At 35.1% G+C, this 23,004-nt stretch overlaps 1 protein-coding gene across 2 annotated transcripts in view; it reads right to left on the reverse strand.

The window, feature by feature from the left end:
* The window catches only part of LOC126879050 (unconventional myosin ID), a 243,180-nt gene that overhangs the window by 111,794 nt on the left and 108,382 nt on the right, over positions 1–23,004 (reverse strand). For both annotated transcript variants that reach the window (XM_050641936.1, XM_050641935.1), the window contains exon 2: positions 2,227–2,333. In XM_050641936.1, coding sequence (XP_050497893.1) covers positions 2,227–2,333 — 107 coding nt within the window. The remainder of the gene's footprint in view (positions 1–2,226; positions 2,334–23,004) is intronic.

Below are 23,004 nucleotides of genomic sequence, written 5' to 3' on the forward strand. Positions count from 1 at the left end.
AAGTCAGGTGAATTTAAAAAACAATTTTTGCCTTCGAGCAAAGTCGATTTTTCTCCACTTTCTGAAAAGTTTAGTGAGTGACTTTTACCTCTAATATGACGATATGCTAAAAAACAAACCAAATGTAACGTAACAAATGAAACAAACGATTCCTCAGCACTCAGTTGGATACTGACTTCTGACTTCATTTCACTCTTTCACTGCGTCCAGGATGCAGCGACCCTCCACCATCCACCTTTAAAATCCACCCTCCAAGCCACCATCTAGCATCCTGCAGTGCGGCATCGGCTTAAGAGATATCCTGCTCGTCGCTATATGAATCATAAAATCGTTTAAAAACAACTATCAAGAAACGCTAAAGAAACCAACATAAAAATATAAGGAAAGGCCTAAATGCAGTACCCAAAATTTATTCAGAAAATATACAGAACATCTAGTTTTAGCGATAGAGGCGGAAGAACAGGAAGAACAGGAATAACCAATAAAAGCATCAACAGTGACAGGATATCTGAACGATACAATAATCAAAACAAAAACAATAGCATTGATACCAAATCAAAAACCTACAAATCAACGAAATCAATTCTTCATCTTCCTAAAGTGCCCTATCCTCAATGGAGGTTGGCTACTACAATTATTTCAAACTATTCTCTGTCTTCAGCTGTTCTTCTTAGCTGTTCAAAATTTAGCCCTGTCCAGTGTCGCATATTTCTTAGCCACGATAGTATTTTCCTTCCTAGTCCTCTCATTTCCTCGATCTTTCCTTTCACTATTAGTTGGGCATCTTTGTACTTATTATTTCTCAGTATGTTGCCTAGGTATGACGTTTTTCTAACTTTCACTGTGTTGAAAAGTTCTCTTTCCCTGCCTATTCTATGCAGAACTTTTTCGTCTGAGGTACCTATGCGATATCCATAAAATCTTGACGATTCTCCGGTAGATCCACATGTCAAAGGTCTTCTCAATTTATTTACGGTTTATGTTTTAAGGGTCCGTGTCTCAACTGCATAGAGAAGAGTCCATTTTGATAAACGTAGTAGAATTTCGAGTATTATTCGAGAATCACACAGCAGTTTTTTTTATTTTTTGGAAAGATTTTCTGGCCTGTTCTATTCTAGATCTTATTTCTAGATCAGGATTTAGGCTGCCCTCGATCCAACATCCCACACTAAAATCGTCCTCGATCCCGTACTTAAATCTATTAACCTGTTCTAAAATGTGCCCGTTTATTGTGCAAGGTTGAGGTACATTTTGGTTTTTACGGAATTGACATCACTTTGGTTTTTTTAATGTTTAATTTGATACCAAATTGCTCACAGGTCGAGTTGGTCTTGTCGATGAGTCGTTGTAGACCAAAGTCGTAATCTGCAATCAACATCGTATAATCGGCGTATCGGATGCTGTTGATATTTACGCCATTTAGTTGACTCCATTCTTGGAATCCTCCGGTGCCTCTTTAAATAGAAACTCGTAGTAAGGATTTAACAGCAAGGGTGACAGAACACATCCTTGTCTAACTCCCCTCCTAATTTCTACTTTTACGGATGTGCAACCTTCGATCCTAACTCTGGCACTTTGGTTCCAGTACAAGTTTTTTAGTAATTTGATGCCTTTTCCATCTAAACCGACTTCTTGCAAACGTTCTAATAGTAGGTCCTGTCTTACTCTATCAAACGGTTTTTCAAAGTCTGTAAATACTTATATATTTCTGTTGGTTGTAGCATTTTTGGGCCAGAACTAGTAAACTTAAGAGGGCTTCTCTCGTTAAACAAAATCAATAAGAAACATGAAAAACCAAACGACTGCTGAAAAACATACAGTAGAGCGTCGATTATCCGAACTAATTGGGGGACATGGGTGTTCGGAAAACCGATTTGTTCGGATAATCGAACTAGATTGATATAGTCATACATTTTTATCCACAAGTGAATAAAAGCCATATTTATATACCTACATATTTATTTATATCTTGACAGCAATGACAAATAGCAATTACACAAAAAAGTGCAGTCTTTGCAACATATTTTTGGATACAATATTGAAGAAAACTGAAGATATTTTAAGCGTTAATTACTAACGCTTGCTCGGTACTCGAGTGCGGGGCGCGGGAGTCGAGAGTTCGGATAATCGGTCGTTCGGTTGATCGACGTTCGGATAATCAACGCTCTACTGTAATTGGAAATAAAAATTCAAAGGTTAATATTCTCATGATAAAAATATGCTTACCTTTATACTGATTGACTTGTTCCATTCCATAAATGTTTTTTGTTCTGTAGGGATTGACAGAAACACATACTTCTCCGATGTATGTGTAAATGAATCCATTTTTGAATCTGAAACAAAACGATAAATTTAATACAAACGCCATTAAAAAAGATTCGGTAGAGTTTAAGTATGGTGCACAAATGGTGGTTTTCAGTGCACAAATTAATCATTATGTTTGTTACATTATAGAAAAATATTTTAGCCGGATATTCTACTCACGAATCAAAATCTTATTCAAAAAACAATGTTTAAATAAAATACAAACATTGTTTGCTGGCGCATAAATTGGAACATGAAATGTTTTCATGTGACTAGGATTTTATTAATTTTTCCATTTCCACAGCAATACCAGTAAACATCAAATTCTTTCGTATTACTTTTACGTGTTATCACTTGAAAATGAATTTGAAACTATTTCATATGAAACACTTTTATATTGTAACGCCGGGCCTGTTATGCAAATTGGGACAGGTGTATACCTTCTGCAATCTTTGATGACTCACCGACAACCAACATCATTTTATACATTGCTGTAAATTTCTCGTATGTTTTGTATGCGTTCACTGTAAAATCAAATATCAAATGCACCGTAGTTTTGTGACAAGCTGTATTTTATAGGATGTAATAACGATTGTCCAAATAGTAAATAAATAGTGGAAACAAACTGTGAGTTTATTTCTTGACTTAGGTATTTCCTTCACCGTGAGGAGCAGAGGGCGTCAAGGAGAATCCGCTATCCGTCTGTATTCCCAGCCAGGTTTCTTAGTTCGTTCCACTACTTCGTGCTTCCTTGTCAATGGTCCTCCGCCAGGTACCTCGGAGTCTACCTCGCCCTTTCGGTTATTAAGGATTCCACATGGAAAAGTTTCCTTTTCAAGAACAATATCTGGATTTTTAAGAGTGTTGCCAGCCTCCTCCACTTCGGTTTTCTTATCTGTGTTGCAGGGGCGTCACTTGACAGGGTCAGGAAGCATTTGCCCCCCCCCCCCACCCTGAAAATGACTGAAATTTACAAAAAATACATCAACTTTATTACTATAACATTGTATAATGTATTGTATATATAATGCTTGCCCCCCCCCAATCAAAATTTCAAATGACGCTCCTGCTGTGTTGCAACACTGGTCTGTCTATCTTACTCCTCAAGTCTTGGAACACTTGGAGATAGGATTTTATCTGAACATACTTAATTTTGGTGTTAAAGATGCTAAACTTAGTATGTATTTTGGAAAATGTATACATATGTAGTAGATAAACAAACCCAGCTTTCTAATGCGAATTTTAATACCATCTAGGGCCCCTACATCCGTTGTTACGCTTCCTAGATATAACAAAGAATCCATTACCATGTTTTCCGTTTTTTAATAATATCTACAAGCTTTCCTTAATGTTCTTAATTATCAAAATCCAATTTTCCTTTTCCGTTTCAAGCCTAAAGTCGTATACTTCATTTACTCTCAATAACATGAATTCTTGCAAGATGAGCAGGAAAGCAAGCATGTCCAAATTTTAACCTAGATATAGTTGATATATAACGCCTAGGGACATTAAAGTTCTATGCCAATGTGAAACAGGGACAGTTATGTGTAAAGAAGTGTATCTATTTGGGTTGGTAAAACAAAACTCAGACCATAGATCACTCCATTTCTATTTCAAGACTGTCTTGCATGTAGCAACCAAATCAGACATACTGGGTTAGATATTCTGTGGTATCAACTGAATTAATACTTAATTTTGACTAATTGGTCCACATGTTCATTATGTTTAATTCCACTGTGTGCTTTGGCCCATACAAATATCACATTTTTTTTATTTTCTTTAAAATGTTTCACTAATTCTTTAATTAATATTGTGTAGGGATTGGAGTATGCGGTTGGAAAAATGGGTTGGTTAATGGATGTGAGAACTGACATGGAATCTGAAACAACAATAACGGAGGATTTTCTGTTAGAAACAAAAACTACGGCTTGATAAATGGCAATTGCTTCATTGGCAAATATGGAAATATTTGCTTTTAATTTAAACATTTTTTCTAACTTCTCCATGGGGATGTAAAAGGCACATCCTGTACCATCTTCTGATTTGGAAGCATCCGTGTAGGTAGTACTGTGCACTGTAGTAATCCCAATTGGATAAGATGCTTGTTATAATGTTGTTATTTGCTCTTCCAGTGTTTTCATAATGTGGTAAATTTAACGCTAGAAAAAAATGTTTCAAAATCATTTATATGTATGTATGTATGTGATTTTAAATTAATAGCTTCATCAGCAGAAACTGTGTTTTCTCTAAGAGCATCACATAGGGTTGGACAATTTTTCTTGATCCAATGTTTATTCGTTAAATCATAATTGTTTAAATTTATTAATTCGATAAAAAGGAAAGTGTTCTGGTGTTTAATTTTCAGTAAAAATTTTTCGGCCAGGAAATGTCTTCCAAGAGCAATTGGAGGCTCAAGTGCTTCAACATAAAGGGGCTCAATAGGAGTTGTCTTCATGGCACCAATACAGATTCGCAGACAATGGTTTATAAATATGTATAATTTGTTTAGTAAGTTCTTGCTGGCAGATCCACATAACCAACATCCATATACGATAGAGCGAATGTACGTTCTATAAAAAAGTAAGGAAGTCTGTACATCTGTTCCCCACCAAGTTTTAGTTGTCATTTTCAGAAAGTTTAAGCCTTTTTCACATCTATTTAACATATTATATTCTATTTGAAATTTCCATGTGAGTTTGTCATCCAGTATAATGCCCAAATATTTAATTACCTTTTTTAAAGAAATTTCTCGCTGTATTACTATAAATGTTTCTATATTGGGAATATTATGTCTACTGAAAATGGTCATTGCTGATTTTGTGGTAGACGGTTGAAGGTGGTTTTCTTCCAACCATATTTCTACAACGGTGTAAATATCCATTAAAAATCCAAAAGCTTCATATCTCTTCTTTGTTTCACAGTATATGCTGAAGTCATCTGGATATTGGATAACCTTAAAAGGATATTTTTTCAACTTTAATTTATGTAGGCCAGCCGTGTATAAATTGAAAAGAAAAGGACTTAAGACAGCTCCTTGTGGAATTCCTTTAAAAACATATCTAGGGCCTAATATTGTTGTTAAAATCCCTGACATAAACATGTCTTTCTGAATATAATCCGATAATTATTATTAGTTCACAGTCGTGTTCTCTACGACTAGTAGTAGGGCAGGGCAGTATCTGCTCCCTCAGAATATATAACTGGAGCTGTGTACACCGTCTTTGGCCATATAAAATATTAGCTCATCCGCCGCTTTACTAAGAGAAAATCCTGCTGCCAGTTGACTCTGCTGGTTTTGGTACACCTCGGGTATTCTATTTTCTTGGTACTCGCACCTGAGAGAGGCGCCATTAATATTTTTTGATAGCATTAACATGTATCCCAAGAATTGTTATTTTGGGTCTATAATATCTGGTCAAATAATGGACGAAAAAATCCATAACGTATTCAACTTTTTTAACACTTTCACTGATATTTGCCTTTAAAAAAGCAAGGGGGCATACACATAAAATATTGAATATCCTACGCAAAGTTCAATGTCTAGCTTAAGGGTATATTATAGAATTATTAAAATATGTGTAGTGTTGGCCAGATTTGGAAAAAAAAAGAGAATCAAAACTAATTAAAAAATTAGAGAATCAGAAATTATAGAGGCATCCTTTTTTCGCAATTATTGTGATTGTATTTTGTGAATTATTTTGAGTGAAATATTTTTAAGCTATTTTTATAAATCTACAACGACAACGTATCTATATTTAACTGGACCTACCAATATCCATTAAATTCGAGATTAAGTAGATGGATGTCTTAGCTTAGAATTCCCATATACCACTTGTTCATCGCTATCGATGATAATCTCCAGACAGTTATTAATTAAATTAACATGACTAGCCGGTTGAACACATAACCGTGGAGTGTGCGTAAACCATTAAACCGGTAAATTACAAATTACGTTTTTTCAATTCCGAGCCAGACTTCTCTAAAGACCGGCACCGAAGCGTGAAAACATTCACCAAGTCAAATGACCGGACATGGCCGTCATATAAGGAGGGACAAAAGGATTTATAGGTATTCAGTTACATACAAAAACTTAACAAAAACTGCTTAAATTGAACCTTTAGTGTGCAATTTAGGCAGTTTTTCTTAGCAATTTCAAACGGTAGCGGTAGTACTCATCTTTAGCGCCACTGCCTACCCAGCTCCTGGGTTTTTTCTTCGACTCCATTCTATATAGTCACTCCATCTATACCCTAACGAAATGAGGTCCAAATCCCAGCACTATCTTGTCTTAGCAACAAACATCCTTCCACCAACCAGCGTCGTAGGCTATTGGCCTATTTGGCTGGAAAAAAATTGCAATATAGAAAATTGCGCTCAATTTCCTGCAGTTCGGAAACCTCTTATTTGAGTAACAACCCTAAAGGCGTCAAATAATGTTTGAAGAGGGACACATTATGCCATATTTAAGCATGCCGGGAAAGGTATCCTCTCACCCCCGTACCATCCCCTTTTGTTTTAATTACTTTCACCTTTTTTTATTTTATATTGGGATTCTCCCCTTTGTACTGATTTCAAAAATGTATAAGATGCTTAAAGTGATTAGTGTATGAAAAAAATAAATACAAAAGCAAGAAAACTGGATTGAAAAAAATATTATTTTAACAATTTTATTACAAACATTTAGAATGAACATTTCAGTACCAAAAATTTTTAACAACGATTATTCAAAATTGTAACAATATTTATTCAAAATTTCAAATCCTTTTGAATTGTTAAAATTGTTGGTAGTGAAATGTTCATTGTAAATGTTTGTAATAAAATTGTTAAAAAAATATTTTTTTAATCCAGCTTTTTTGCTTTTGTATTTATTTTTCTCATAAACTAATCACTTTAAGCATCATGTGTTATACATTTTTGAAATTAGTACAAAAAGGAGAATCCAAATATAAAATAAAAAAAGGTGGAAGTAATTAAAAAAAAAAGGATGATACGGGGGTGAGAGGGTGTCGTTCCCGACAAACTTAAATATGGCATAATGTGTCCCCCTTCAAATATTATTTAACGTGTTTTTGCGCTTTTTCTAAAAATTAGTGGTTATCAGAGAAGCACCGTATATTTATATTTTTCTGTATACATATACCTACGTTTTTCTACTTTATTTAATTTTTCCAAGTGGGCCGGAAATTATTAACAAATAACTTTAAAAAATCAATTCACCGAATAGTTTCGAATACAATTTTTTTTAGATGTATTTCATTGAAATAAATATCTACTTTTTCTCTCTTGGTAATTTTTTGAAAAATGCTTCTTTTTTGAGATATTGCAATTTTTTGTTGAAAAGATGCCTTAATTAGTGATTTTTGGGACTATTTTTCTAAAAAACTACTAAATAAATTCCAATTCTACAAAAATCATTATCATTTTTAACCCTTTAAGTATTTTTAATACACGTAAGAATATTTTAACCATGATAAATGAAAGGATCAGATGCTAATGGGTAAAAGTGACAAAATATTGTAAATTGAGTTAAGTGCACAAAATAATACTAGATAATACTAAAAATTTAGTGGTAAAGAGATACAGGTGAATTAAACTACGGGTGGCGACATATCGCAGGTTCTAGTTTGACTACTTACGAAATATTTAAAAAGAGTTTGCGGCAAACAGGTATAACTACAGTTGTATCCCTTTGCCTACATGGTATTGGATATTAAAAAGTGACAAAGTATTAAGTGGCAAAGAGAAATAAGTGCAAAATTTGAAGCAAAGGGGTACAAGTGCGAACGTTTTTTCAAAATTTCAAATATTATGAATGAAAATAAATACTAACTTTACAAAAGCATTTACAATTAGATAAATAAAATGTATAAAATTAATTGAAAATAAGTCCATAAGTGATTAATTCGCTGTAGAATTTACTATGTAAATTTAACTTTGATTTCGTTTTTCTCAATTAAAGCATTTTATCACTTGTACCCCTTAGCATCTAATTAATGAAGCTGAAGGGAAAATTCTATAAAACAGCCATAAGACCGGCTATGATGTACGGAACTGAATGTTGGGCAGTGAAAAAGAAAGAGGAACAACGAATGCATGTGGCGGAAATGAGAATGCTTAGATGGATGAGTGGAGTGACAAAGAAGGATAAAATTAGAAATGAGTATATTAGGGGAAGTATAGGTGTGGCACCAATTGATGCCAAAATGGGAGAGCATAGGTTAAGATGGTTTGGTCATGTTCAACGTCGAGACGTTAATCACCCAATACGAAGAATAGCTGAAGTGCACATTCCTGGAAGGAGTAGGAGAGGAAGACCAAAGAAGACCTGGGGGAGACGATAAGGCAGGACATGTTGGTAAAGGGGATTAACATTGATATGACCCAAGATAGAATTGTGTGGAGAAATGCAATTAGGGAAGCCGACCCCGCATAGGGATAAGGCAAAGAGAATGATGATGACCCCTTAGCATCTAACCCCCTCAAATAGTTTCTATCTTTCTGAAAACATGGACACAAATATTTCGAATATAACTTTCGAGCAGTTTACCGCGTTAAATGAAAGTGTGTACAGCGGTTTCGGCAATACAGGCTCGCAGCGCGATGTAATGTTAATTTATACGTTTTTATAGATAATTTCCACCTCTAATATTTTCATCTCTTTTTACTTCACAATGTATTATGTTTTCCACTTTTGCGTTATTTTACCGGTTATTAGCGCGCTCATCACTGTATTATTAGTGGAATAAGACGACAAGGCGAATAAGAAGTAACAATAAGATAGGTACATCTGTTTTACTATGTAGGAGCTGATATATGGTGAAACAGATAAGTGAAAAAGTCAAACACTCGATTACCAAAGTCTCTGACCTTTTGTCAGAACACAGAGGACATTTCTCTCAGGTTTGTTACAGCATGAATGTCGGCACTTCATACTGCCGACATGATTGAGATCGTATGTCAACCTTTACCCATTTACAGACTGTTTAGTTTTAAATTAGATGTAAGGCCTATACATGGCAGCACTGCTTCCCTACTGCCCACCTAATGCACTTGATTCGCGGCGATTCATTCAGTCATGAGTCATTCTACAGTGCCAATACAACTCATTCTCATAAGCAATGTTGCCGATTTTAGGGCTTCCTTCAGTCGCCTATACCTAATCAAAAACTAAACGTATTCTATGCCAATTAGGTCTTAAATAATGAAAATATAAGTAGTGCGATAATTCTGAACAGGCGTACATTTATTATTGTTTAAAAAGTCAACAAATTTTATTTCCTGAATAATTATAATTAACAAGCCTATCCCTTAAAAAGTAAAATAGTTGCGCCTTTGTTTCATTGTTAGGAAAGCGTAATAAAATGTTTTACATACTTTTACAGAGAATCACCGACTATACGGTGCATTTCCTCATATTTTTTAATTGATACTGCTAATGAGTTATAGATTAACAAATAATAGAACTCGATGCAGCTTTTGTTTAAGTATTGAATTCTGCCAGTTATGTTTATGTAGGATTTATATAAAAAATTTAGACGAATATTGTAGATGTAAATTTCAAGGGGATCTTTATATTGATCCCGTAGATTTTTCTGCTTTGTGATCTGAAAGATTTTTTGTGTATATAAGTTTTTTTCGAGCATAAGTACATTTTGACAGAGCTTCTTCCTTTAGTCACTAAATATTCACTTACTGTCAGTAAAAATAATTGCACACACTTTTATTGCAGTTAAGTTGGTTGTAAATAATACAACTATAAACACCACCTACTATTGTGTCTAAAGAAGACTTTTTTCCACCATTTGGACGACATTCTATCCAAGTCCAGACATTTGGTCACCCAAATCAACTCCACCGATTCAGCAGTTGTAAAAAGCATTACAGATCCACATCTGCTTTCGAACCATGAAGTTCTTTAGGTTTTACAGTGGTTAAAATATCTGTGTGGCAATTACTCCATAAGAATACTTTCTTAGTGTCTTGCACTTGTATTGGGATGGTTAGTCCCACCCAAAACAACAGCTGGAATACTAAAATTTCCATTTTTTTGTACAACCACATTTCAGTTATTCTGCAAATACAATAATATTCTGCAGCATTAACTCACTGGTAGCAGTAAATATGTTTGATATCACACAAATACTTTTAAACTGAATAGACACGCCCTTGTTTTATCCTTAAGGAGGACTCAAACGACTCGTGTACTTAGTGAATAATCGTTACTTGCGTATACCTACAGTCGGAAAAATGAAAGAATACCCATGAACGATCACATCAATCACTTATTTTGTATTTGCTGTCTTTTTCTGTAAATATCAAACGTGTGTTATAGAAAAAGATAGCAAATACAAAAATAAGTGATAGATGTGATCGTTCATGGGTATTCTTTCATTTTTCCGACTGTACTTGAGTGCCCTGACTGTACTTCCTTGAGTGGGTTACTAGTACAATTATTGTACAAATTGTCAAATACTAATAACAATAATAATATTAATACTTCCCTGTGGGAGTTTTTTGTCAGTTCTTCTATCAGGCGCAGCCTCCTGCGAATGGGGGATGCTTTCTGGGTATTCATAGCGCCAATGTCCAGAGAGTAGCAGGGATACTTGCCGTGGAACAAAAACTGACACCTGGCAGTAGGTATAAAATGCACACCCATGAGAATGGAGTTTAATAATTTATGTTTAGGATCGCTGCCTGGTGATCGCCAGGGCACGTCTGGAGCCGGCGCTGGACGTGACAGCATGCGGGACGTCGGTGGCAGGGTGTTGAGGAGGCGGGCCCCTGACATACAATCAGTTACAGCCCAACCACAACTACAAGCGAGCCAAACAACAACAAGAGCTCCACCCGCTGAAGGTGCTGCGCTGGAACATCAGCCGGCGCTCACTCAAGCGGGAAGACCGAGGCAGCGCATGAAATGGACTGTGTCTATTAATGAAAACATTTTGCGCTTCTAGTACAAGGTGACAAACCTCGGTCAAGAAACAATCGGCTACCGACAACAGCTGTATGCCGAATTTTGTAGGACGTACCCAGATATTCAAGTATCGGAGCAACGAGTATCAGACCAATGCCGGGTAATTATAAGAAACAACCTTATCCCAGAGACTAGACGCAATACCATCAGAAGCGAAGCCGAACGGGAGTTTCATAACGATGTAGTAATTGAAGATCAAGTCCCTGTTGAAGTTCATGAGCAGATTATTGAGCTTGCCATACAAGAAACTCAACCTGACAATACAGAGCAGGAAAACAACGAGTTACGTGATAACCTAGAAAGCGAAATGGCACGTGCGGTACAGGAGTTTAATGGAACAAACCCACTTAGCAGACCACCGCTACCACGAATAAACTCTTGTAAGAATCTAGGGGCGCTGTTACAAATTGTGAACACTGAAGTGCTACCCAATTATGTCGTAGAAGCCCACACATTAGAATATTTGCACATGCTAATCTGCTGTGCAGCAACAGCAATTGCTTATGTATTGGCCATTAAGATCAGAATACAATGGGGCACTAACAATGGAAGGACTGGTAACAGAATTGCACCCTAGGAAAAAGACCGTGCACCCTGGGAAAAAGACCGCTCGGAAAGATTGAATTACTGCGTAGGGATATTGGTCAAGTCACAGAATATATACGAGGTGTAAGAAGTAGAAAAGTCATCAGGAGAGCTGAAGAAATAATACTGAGTACTGCAAGATACTCACGATATGATCCAGAAATCAACACAGCCCAACAGTGCCTGTATACATTAAAACAAAAACTCTCCGTTTATTCAGGACGACTAAGAAGGTACAGAGTGAGTAACAACCGAAAATCCGACAATGCCCTTTTTGAGACTGCTGAGAAGGCCTTCTATCGAAAACTCAATTCCACCGTAGAAAATATCGATAAGTCTTACCCAAGCCAAGAAGAAATTCATGAGTTTTGGGGAAATCAACTTTCCACACCAGCTGCTCTTAACAACAATGCTGGATGGATAGTCGATACGACACACAACTGCCAACACTACACTACTACTCTCTACGAACCCTTTACCACTGAAGAAGTCTCAAATATCATCAAAGAGCTTCATAACTGGAAATCTCCTGGACCAGACGGAGTTCAAAACTTCTGGCTTAAGAAGTTTTGGAGTGTTCATGATTGCTTATCAACACTAATTAATAATGTTATTTCTAATCCGCAGGAAACACCATTATTTCTAACTCAGGGAACCACTTATTTAATACCGAAGGATCAAAATAACACCCAAGATCCAGCCAAATACCGCCCAATTACAGTATCTTCAAACTTTGTATAAATTGGTCACATCCTGTGTAGCCCGGCGTATCTACCAACACTGTGCACTGAACAATATATCATAGAACCTCAACAGAAAGGATGCGCTAAGGGTTCCATGGGTTATTAATTTTTTTTAATGGCATGGACTTTATGTCATTCAGCCAGTCACAACATGAGTATTAGTGTCATGTGTAGTGTGTATGTTGAGTAAGTGTCTTGTTACTTTGCAAAGTCGACGTCATTGTCTTTGTAAAGAGACGCTAATTGTATCCGAACGTCTACGGTCCCTCCGTTGAGTTGCAAAGAACAACTTATCATCGACTCAGTTATTTCTAATCAAGCATAATATTCCAAAAAGAGGAACCTATTTATTGCCTTCATTGATTACAAGAAGGCCTTCGATTCAGTGCCGCATGAATGGCTTATAGATATATTGAGAATATATAAAGTCGATGATAATACCTTTTTACCTTTTTTAATACCTTTAATACCTTTTTTTTTTAACCTTTTTACAGCATATAATGACGGAGTGGAAGACTAGAATTCACCTTCAAATACCTGGTGAAAATAACATCGAAACTGAAAATATCGCAATCAGTCGGGGCTTGTTCCAAGGAGACTCGTTAAGTCCCCTGTGGTTCAGTCTAGCTATGAATCCACTATCTCGGCTATTTAACTCCACTGACGCAGGTTTGAGCATCAAAAATAGCAACAATGTGGTGGCGAAGCTTAATCATCTGTTGTATATGGATGATTTAAAATTAATGGCTTCCACTCGAAACCAACTAGATGAGATGCTAAGAACTGTAGAATCCTTTTCAAATGATATTAGTATACACTTCGGACTAGACAAGTGCCGTGTTTTAAATATTGTCAGAGGAAAAGTACAGCCCAGAGGATTCGATATTCAAAATGGCCAGAACATCGAGGCCATGGGTAAAAACGATATGTATAAATATCTTGGAATAAAGCAAGCGCGGAAAATTGACCATAAGCAAATGAAAACTGAGATAACTACTGAGTTTATACGAAGGGTAAAACAGCTGCTTCGTTCACACGTTAACAGTAGAAATTTGTTTAAGGCACTAAACACCTACGTATGTTCCGCGCTTAGCTATTCATTTGGCATTGTTAAGTGAACAAAAACGGACAAAGAGAATCTTCAACGAAAAGTAAGAACACGCCTCACAAAGACACAAAAACACCATCCTAAAATGCAGTAGAAAGAACAAAATTACCACGGAATCTAGGAGGAAGAGGACTTATCGATATAGGTGAGCAATTAGATAAACAAATTGCTAATTTAAGAGCTTATTTTCAGATGCAAGCTGAGACATCTACTCTACATCGCGCTATTTGCGCAGTAGATGACACAACACCGATCAAACTGAGGTAACCAGAAATGCGCATAAACCACCTCACTAAAGACGAAAAAACGCGCACCTGGAAGGGTAAACCTCTGCACGGGCGACATCCCAATGAGGTCAGCCAAGACTATGTCGACAATACAGCGTCGAACTATTGGTTGACATCAGGAAAGATGTTCCCTGAAACGGAGGGTTCATTACTGGCCATTCAGGATCAGGTTAAACCAACCAAAAATTACCTGAAATATATCATCAAATACCCTCAGGTCCAAAACGACAATTGCCGATATGGATGTCAAACCCAAGAAACCATCCAACATCTTACAGGGGGCTGCCAGGCATTTACTGAAACTGAATACAAGGGACGGCATGACGCAGTGGGAAAAATCCTTCATCAAGAGATAGCTATCAAGCTGGGACTTCTCCAAATGGACCATCTCCCATATTATCAATACGTCCCTGAGAGTATGCTTGAGGATGGCAACTACAAGCTATACTGGGACCGCACTGTGCTCACAGACCAAACAGTGGCACATAATAGACCAGATCTCGTACTAGTTAATAAATTACCAAGACAAACAACACTAATTGATGTGGCGATACCTAACAACAAAAATCTACGTAGTAAATTTACTGAAAAGATCGCCAAGTACAGAGATCTGGAAATTCAAATACGAAGACAATGGAGAATGCAAAGTACCCAGACGATACCTATTATTATGTCTACTACTGGAGTCATTCCGAAGAACCTCCTCGAAAGCATAAAAAGGCTGGGTCTAAATGAACATCTTTACAAGACCATACAGAAAGCTGTACTACTCGCAACGGCCAGATGTGTACGAAAATTTTTGGGAGATACACCTGCATACCAAGTCACCTAGGGCTCGATAACACGGAAAGAGTTCCACCAGAGCTCAATCCTTTTGATACCGTAGGTATCTAGGATGAGTCAATTTTCCCCTTGGAGGGAGTGTGAGCCGTATGGCTAAATCTGATTAATACTTCTACTAATTGACAAATATAATAGTAACCGTCTCGAACGACATGGCAAGTAACGATTATTCGCCAAGTACACGAGTCGTTTGTGCCTGGCTTTAGAGTAAGGAATTTTACTCGTCAAATTTTACCTGACTAGTAAGATTCCCTACTCTAAAGGTACGTATACATATGCGCGCCGCTCGCGAGCAGCATGTTTGTTAGATTAGTACGGGGATACAACAGCGAGTCTTCATTCATTCGTACGTGCTTTCAAGTGGCTCACAAACGGAACGCACACGGCATACCAGGATCTAACTTTTGTCGGTTTTTCAACGAACGCTTTGATGGTTCGTAATACGTGTTTGAACGGGTTCGCAAAAGGTTTTTTGATTTTGGCGCGCTTGAGTTAAATATTTATTATTAATAAGGTGGTCGGAAGGAAATATTATCCAGTCGGAAATAAGTGCGCCGCGCATATATATATAATATAGGTTAAACGAATGATGGACTGTGACTTAGGCATATGGTGGTATTATTATAAAGTACCACTACATTTTTTAATCGCAATGTAAAATTAGGTTTAATTTACCCAACAGACCTTTTTGAATTTCTGCTGGGATGTATTGTTCTAAGGGAGTCGAAAGAGAAAACTGGAGACTTTCATATTTAAAATTTTGTTTTAATCCATAATTCTGAGTTAATTATAAAAAAATATAGGCAACAAAATACAAAATCACCTAAAGGCATGAAGATAATGCACTGGCAGGTTTAATCGCAATTTTAAACGAATACGACTGTTTATTTCCCACCAAATTCAAGTTTGTGGTTTTTTTAAGTTTTACGTAAATAAGCGACCTTTAAAAATGATAAGTGTAGATAAGTAACTTCTAGAAGGACTGATAATTGAGTGTGTTGCGGGTAAGCGCATATCAATTAACTACTGGAGATAAGTAAAAAATTGTGGAACTTATAGTAATATTGCTAATCAGTAAACAACATGGTTGTTAACTTTAAAGCAAGGCCGTAATAGTATTTTTTAGAAAATAAAATAAGTTTGTGTTTTTACATAGGTATATGATAGCAAGAATAACAGCAACAAGTACTGGGCATTTTAACGTCCATTTCTGGTTATTGACAATGTCTTCTCACTAAATAATCAGCTGATCTATTTATATCAGTACTTCTTAACAAGTAAAAAAACTGAGACAATTGCTAGAAGGATTGTTATAATAATTAAGATACAGAGGTATTAATGAAAAATATAGCAAAACATCTGCTGAAATCGATCTATAATTAATAAAACAACAGGTGTGCAAGATGCTTGCAGTGAATTAATTACCAAAAATTTATTATGAAAGTTTGAAAGTTGAAAGAACAAATATATATACTAAAATCACAATCAAGATGCAGTAGAAGTAAACAAACCGAGACACGTTAACTGTTACAAGGAGCACTCTTGAATCATAATTTAAAATGCATACAATTTGTAAATCATCATTTGTGATTTACAATTTATATATGTACACCGTAAATCATAATTCAGGAGTGCTCTTTGTAACAGTTAACGTGTCTCGGTTTGTTTACTTTTACTGCATCTTGATTTTGAATGTAGTATAGTACAATAGTAAAAACAATTCTACAACATGGTTGCGAAACATGATACATCGTAAACAAAAAAAAAACAATTAAGGCGAGACCGTACCAATTCCTGGATCAGACGCATTAATGAAAACAATCAGAAGGAATCGAAATTAAAAGAGAGGTGAGACAGGGCTGTGTGCTGTCACCACTTCTCTCCAATGCATACTCTGAAAAATTTTTGAGAAGGACTCTTGAGGGAAACTCCTGGAATAAAGGTCAATGAAACACCAATTAACATTGGGTATGCGGATAATTACTGTTATTTTGGCAGAAAATCTTGCAAGATTTGTAGAGACTGATAAACAAGATAGTTGTTGATAATACAAAAGAATTATTGCCTTTACATAAATCTCAAGAAAGGAAAATTTATGAAATTTCCAAACCATTATAAAGTAATGACTGGTTAACAGTTAACGGGAAAACTCATGAACAAGTGGAGAACTACAACTATCTTGGCACCACAATTAATCACAGAAATGATTGCATATACTCCAAATAAGAGTGAGCATAAAAAAAGCACATAAAAATTTTAACCAACTGAGCAATTCGCTTTGTACAAAGCATCTGAAGCTGTATTTAAGAGATAGTTGGCACGTAAGAAGAATCTAAAGGCACGTATCCACTATGTTACCGCTCTTCTTGTGCTCCGCGCTTCTGCAACTGCTCCACATAATGGATACCTCGTCGCTCCAATTGGTGGCGGTTTGTATGTAGAGGAGAGCATGCCGTATCGATTGGAGAAGTTGCAGGGAGAGCGGAGGGCAAGAGGCGTGCAAACAACAAAATGTTGCGAACATATTGGATATGTGCCTTTAGGTTTTAGGCAAGATTTTCAAATGCTCAATTTCCCAGTACAATTTCTTGAATATCAGAAACTTCAAAAGTGTCCAATGGGGAACATCTTTACACAAAATATAATTTAATGCATTATCAATAGCTTTAAGTCACGCAAAATTTTCTGCGGAGGATGGTATCTACTTAGCACTATTACAACTTGTCATCCATACCCTCTAATACCTCACCTAGCAAAAGTATGCAAAATGAGTTTCATCTCAAGCTATACAGGGTGAGGCAGATAAAGGGCCTATTAGAAATATCTCGAGAACTCAAGGTAAGAAAATTATGAAAATCGGAATACAGTGGTTTTGAGTTGTGAACTATTTAACGAAAATATTTTGGTCTCTTTGCTACTTCCGGTTATACCGGAAGTAGGTTGTAACTTCGTTTTTTTTTAAATGGGACACCCTGTATATTTTTCCATTTTTGGATTCTCCTTGATTTCTTCTTTCTTAAATATAAGTTTTTGTAATATTATACAGGGTAGGTTAAAAGATAATTACGTTTATTTATTAATTTCGTAGCAAAATTCACACCCTGTAGAATTGTAGTAGTTTGACATAATAAACTCTGTTTATGTTCAAATGATTTTTAATATAGTCTACTATGTTCAGAATTATTGGTATAGTTAAATTTTTCCTTTTTTGTATACAGGGTTGGTCGAAACTCAGAATGAGTATTTTCTGAGTTTTCTTAAATTTTAGTATTGTAATGAAATGTTATTTTAGGATACTTTTTAATTTCTTAAGCAATCCCTATACCTAACTGCTTCAATTTGTGAGTTATTGGTGATTCAAGCCCAACATTAATTGCAACACAAAATACCTGAAATTTTATTAGGTTGGCCGTAAAAATATTCAATCACAAATAATTTTTCGGAAATAAATACATACTAATCGAGACTGATACTTAAAATTGCCAATAATGGTTGAGCTATCAAAATATCTACGTAGTTAAGATTGTTGGTGCGATTAACAATTAAGCACAAATTAAAGCAGTTGGGTATAGGGAATGCTTAAGAAATTAAAAAGTACCAAAAAATACCATTTCATTACAATACTAAAATATAGTGCGTTCCATTTAAGAAAACTCAGAAAGTACACATTCCGAGTTTCGACCCACCCTGTATACTAAAATGCAAAATTTAGCTATACTAATAATTGGTAACAATAGTAGACCATATTAAAAATCATTTGAACATATAAAGGGATTTTGATGTAAAACTACTACAATTCTACAGGGTGTGAATTTTGCTACGAAATTAATAAAAAAAACGTAATTATCTTTTAATCTACCCTGTATAATATTACAAAACCTTATATTTTAAGAAATAAGAAATCGAGGAGAATCCAAAAACGTAAAAATATATAGGGGGTCCCATTTAAAAAACACGAAGTTACAATAGAATTCCGGTATAACCGGAAGTAGCAAAGAGACCAAAATATTTTCATTAAATAGTTCACACCTCAAAACCCCTATATTCCAATTTTCATAAGTTTCTTTATTTTAGTTCTCGAGATATTTCTAATAGGCCCTTTATCTGTCTCACCCTATATACCAAAACACTGATTACGGGTCTGCTTTATTCCTAAAGATGGCACACATCGTGCATAGAAACAAATCTAACCTCTTTTCTTCTAAAAAGTATGGAGAAGCACAAAAATATATTAAGGGTAACAGCAGGGCTGAAGTTGAAGGTGAAGGTGAACACACCCAATGTGTGAAAATCATGCGTGGAGTAAAGCAATCCTGTATTCTATATTCTGAAAGAATATTTATCGAAGCACGAAACTGAAAAATATATTCTATTAAACGGGTACCGGCTTAACAACATCAGGTATGCAGATGACACTGTAGTATTTGCGGACAACCTAGAAGACCTACAAGTCCTTATAAACGTAAAGAAGCCAAAGGCCAAAGCTTATGGTCATCAGTAAGAAAAAGATAACAGAAGGTCAACTCTACGTCAGCCAAATCCCCGTAGAAAGAGTCACGCACTATAGCTGCACTATAATAGACTACCTCAGCACCATAATAGATGAAGAATAGACCAACAACTAAGCATAAGAGCGCGCATCGGAAAAGCTAGATCCACCTTCAATCTCTCTCTTGGTATAAAAGTAATGCTGCGATGCTGCTTCTTCCCTGTCCTTTTTTATGGTGTTAAATCATGGACCTTGAACGAAGATATGTGCAGAAAATTGGAAACCTTTGAAATGTGGCTATATCGGAGAGTACTTAAAATCCCGTGGACTGACCTGGTCACAAATGAGGAGCTCCTCAGAAAAATGAAAAAAAAACCGAGAAGAGAGGTACTGACCACAATCAAATCTCGAAAGTTACAATACTTCGGACACATTATACGAAATGAATCCAGACATACCCTTCTACAAGCAATAGAAGCAATCCTGCAAGGATAAATATATCAGATAAGATAAAGATTGCCATGGTGATCGCTATTTATCGTCATGAATATGCACATCAATAAGAAGACAACAAAGGGAAAGAAATATGGTTCGAAGAAATATTATACAGTACGTAAATCGTTCAACTGGACATAGGGAACATGTATATATTTAGATACATAAATACATACATTGTATTATATTGAGACAATTGTGGCAACTAAGCTCTCGCGATGACAATATGGTTAAAGGGGCATTAACCTCAAAATTGACAACTTATTTCGACTGACACAAATAAACGTCAAAATATGACAATGTAGTAGCTAAATATTTTTGGCCTAAAGGAATAGGAAAACTGTTTAGTTCTTAAATTAATTTTTAAATAAAAAATATTTAACAAATTAAAGTAAAATTATTAACTCATTATTCATAAACTTTGTTTTTGATTTATTTATGGACAGCCTTGCTTCAAAACTCACTCATTCTATTCATTCTAACGGCTCTATTACACCAAAAACTCGTACTCGAACAGAAGCTTCAACTTCAACTAACACAGGTTAGCGCAGTTGCCACAATTCTCTAAATATTATACCAAGGTATATTATACCTAAAAAATCTAATCTATAAACGACAGTAAGTAACAAATTGTTTGTTTATTCTCTGCACTTCGGACATATCGTATCAATGACCCAAATATATTTATAAAACGGGGTCAGAAAAAATTACTAATTAAGTGGGAAAGAAAAATTATATCAACGTTATACAATTGTGGTAAAAATTCATATTTAAGTAATTATAAATAAATTAAATAGTTACGTCAAAGCTATAAATATTATATTTTTCAGTTATCGATAATTATGTTAAATATGTATTTGTGGAAGTGAATGGATCGAAGCCAAGTGAATTTTCACAGGAAATTATCAGAAAATATATATTTAAAATTTAAATGTCTCTTAAATTATCTCCTAAATTTTTATTTTGAAAGCGATTTCCGATCTGAAAGTCGAAACGTCAAATAAAATATTTCTTTTCGCATATTGACGGGTCATGGGAATAACAGCCTTTTCACATAATGATCAAACTGAGATATTGATAATTTAAAGGTAAATTTTTAAGAAAATAATACAATTTTTCTACAACCGTGTTAAAAAAGCAAGTTTTAGCACTCTATACGAGCGTTAAAAATGCTACTTTAAGGCACTAGTGCTTTAAGATTTTATGGCACTGCAATTCGTATTGACCGTATAGGCAATTTTGATGTGTCAAAAAAATATAAAAATGGAATGTCAGTCAAGTTCAAGTAAAAGTTTTTGTAGATATTGTCCTGTAATTACGTTTGTAGAAAAAATATTGTATGATATGCGTGTTAAAAAGTACATTTTTAAGGCACTCATGTGAATTGCACATGTGAACTTTCACATGCGTGCCTTAAACGTGGACTTTTAACACTTATATCATAAATAATTATTAAAGGCAAAAAAAGAAAACATTTTTTGATGAAAAATATATTTATTGTTAACGTATTAATGTTTTTTGTTTTTACTTTACATCGCTTATAAGATATAATTTAAAAAATTGCAATGGCCAGAATAAACGGGAAAAAATATTTTATGTCCACCAAAAGGGGAAAAATATTCAATGTAACCAAGACACTTACTTGGATCAAAAAAATAATGTAAGAAAATATTAATTAAAACTAAATAATGAACTTGATCCTAACAATATAAGTATTGAAAAATATTGGTATAGACACTCACGGACAAAAATATTGCATATTACAGTGAAGTGAAATTTTTTGTGCTGAAATCCTTAGTCACCCAGTGTCATAAGAGTAGGATTTATTTTCCGAAAATGATGTTTTATAGTGTCATATAACTACTCTATCGGATTTAAATCTGATATGGACTTTATGGTAGCCACATAATTTTGAAATTGAATCTTATCAAGGTAAGTAGGTACTCACTATTCTAGCGACATGAAAACGTGCATTAGGACGAATCTACATAATATCATATCCATGGCTGGCTAATGGCTAAACATGATCTTCTATACTGTTTTTAATGTAAATGTCAACTGTCATTCACCCCATCACCTCCACAAGTTCGGTATGTTCTTTCCAAGAAATACCACTCCATAGCACTATGCCGACTCCACCAAAACTAACGCTCTGTACGAGGTTACAACTGACACACTGTTCGCCAACTCTTCTGTAGAGGAAGATTTGTCAATCTCGCTTCCATATGGTTAAATGTATGGCAGTTGTAAAAGGACATACTGAATTTGTGGAGTTGATTGAGTAAATGACAGCTGACATGTACATTAAAAACATTATAGAATCATGTTTAGACATTTGCCAGCCATATTGCGTTCTAATGCACGATAATGCCCGTCTTCACGTCGCATAGAATAGTAAGTAATATTAGAGTTGCACAAGTTTGACTTGAATGTTTGAACTTGACTTGAGTTTGACTTAATTTCAAGTCAAACTCAAGTCAATCTTTCTGATAAATAATTCAAGTCAAATCAAACTGGTCAATCGTACAGGTTTGAAAATTCAAACTGTTTGTCAAACTAGTTTGAAAAATAAATTATTTAGTAGATATGTTACAGTTCAAGTTGATTATCCAGTTGGAGTTGACTACAACTAGTTGGAGTCGACTCTAACGGCTGGTTTCAGTAAAAGTTGATTATAAATATAAAATGAAGATTTATATTCAACATTTACTAGCAAAAGTAGACTCCAACTAGGAAAAGTATACTCTTCCCAATGCCATTTAGTAAAAGTTGATTCTGATTCACACAAACAGCCGATTCTAGAAATTAAATTAATGTTACTGAATATGTTCAAATTAGTCTAGGGTGTATCGTCGCCCCCGTTAGGTAAATTACTCCGATTCGAATTTTTTGCACAAACTTACTCAAAAATAGGTCCTTTTAACAAATCTACTAGGTGCCCGGCAGTACCTTGATCGATAAATTGTTTAAACAATTTTTTTAGACAAATTCACAAAAATAATTTTTTCACTTCGAACAATTTTTTTTAGATCATTTGGGTTAGTCTGAGCAAAAAAAGGTATTTTATGATTTTTCTCTAAAATTGATTGTTGTCGAGTTATACGCGATTTAAAATTTGAAAAATGCGAAAATAGCCATTTTCAAGGCTTAATAACTCGGTTAAAATCCAT

Source organism: Diabrotica virgifera, chromosome 1 (genome assembly GCF_917563875.1).
Source record: "Diabrotica virgifera virgifera chromosome 1, PGI_DIABVI_V3a".
Classification (NCBI taxonomy): domain Eukaryota; kingdom Metazoa; phylum Arthropoda; class Insecta; order Coleoptera; family Chrysomelidae; genus Diabrotica; species Diabrotica virgifera.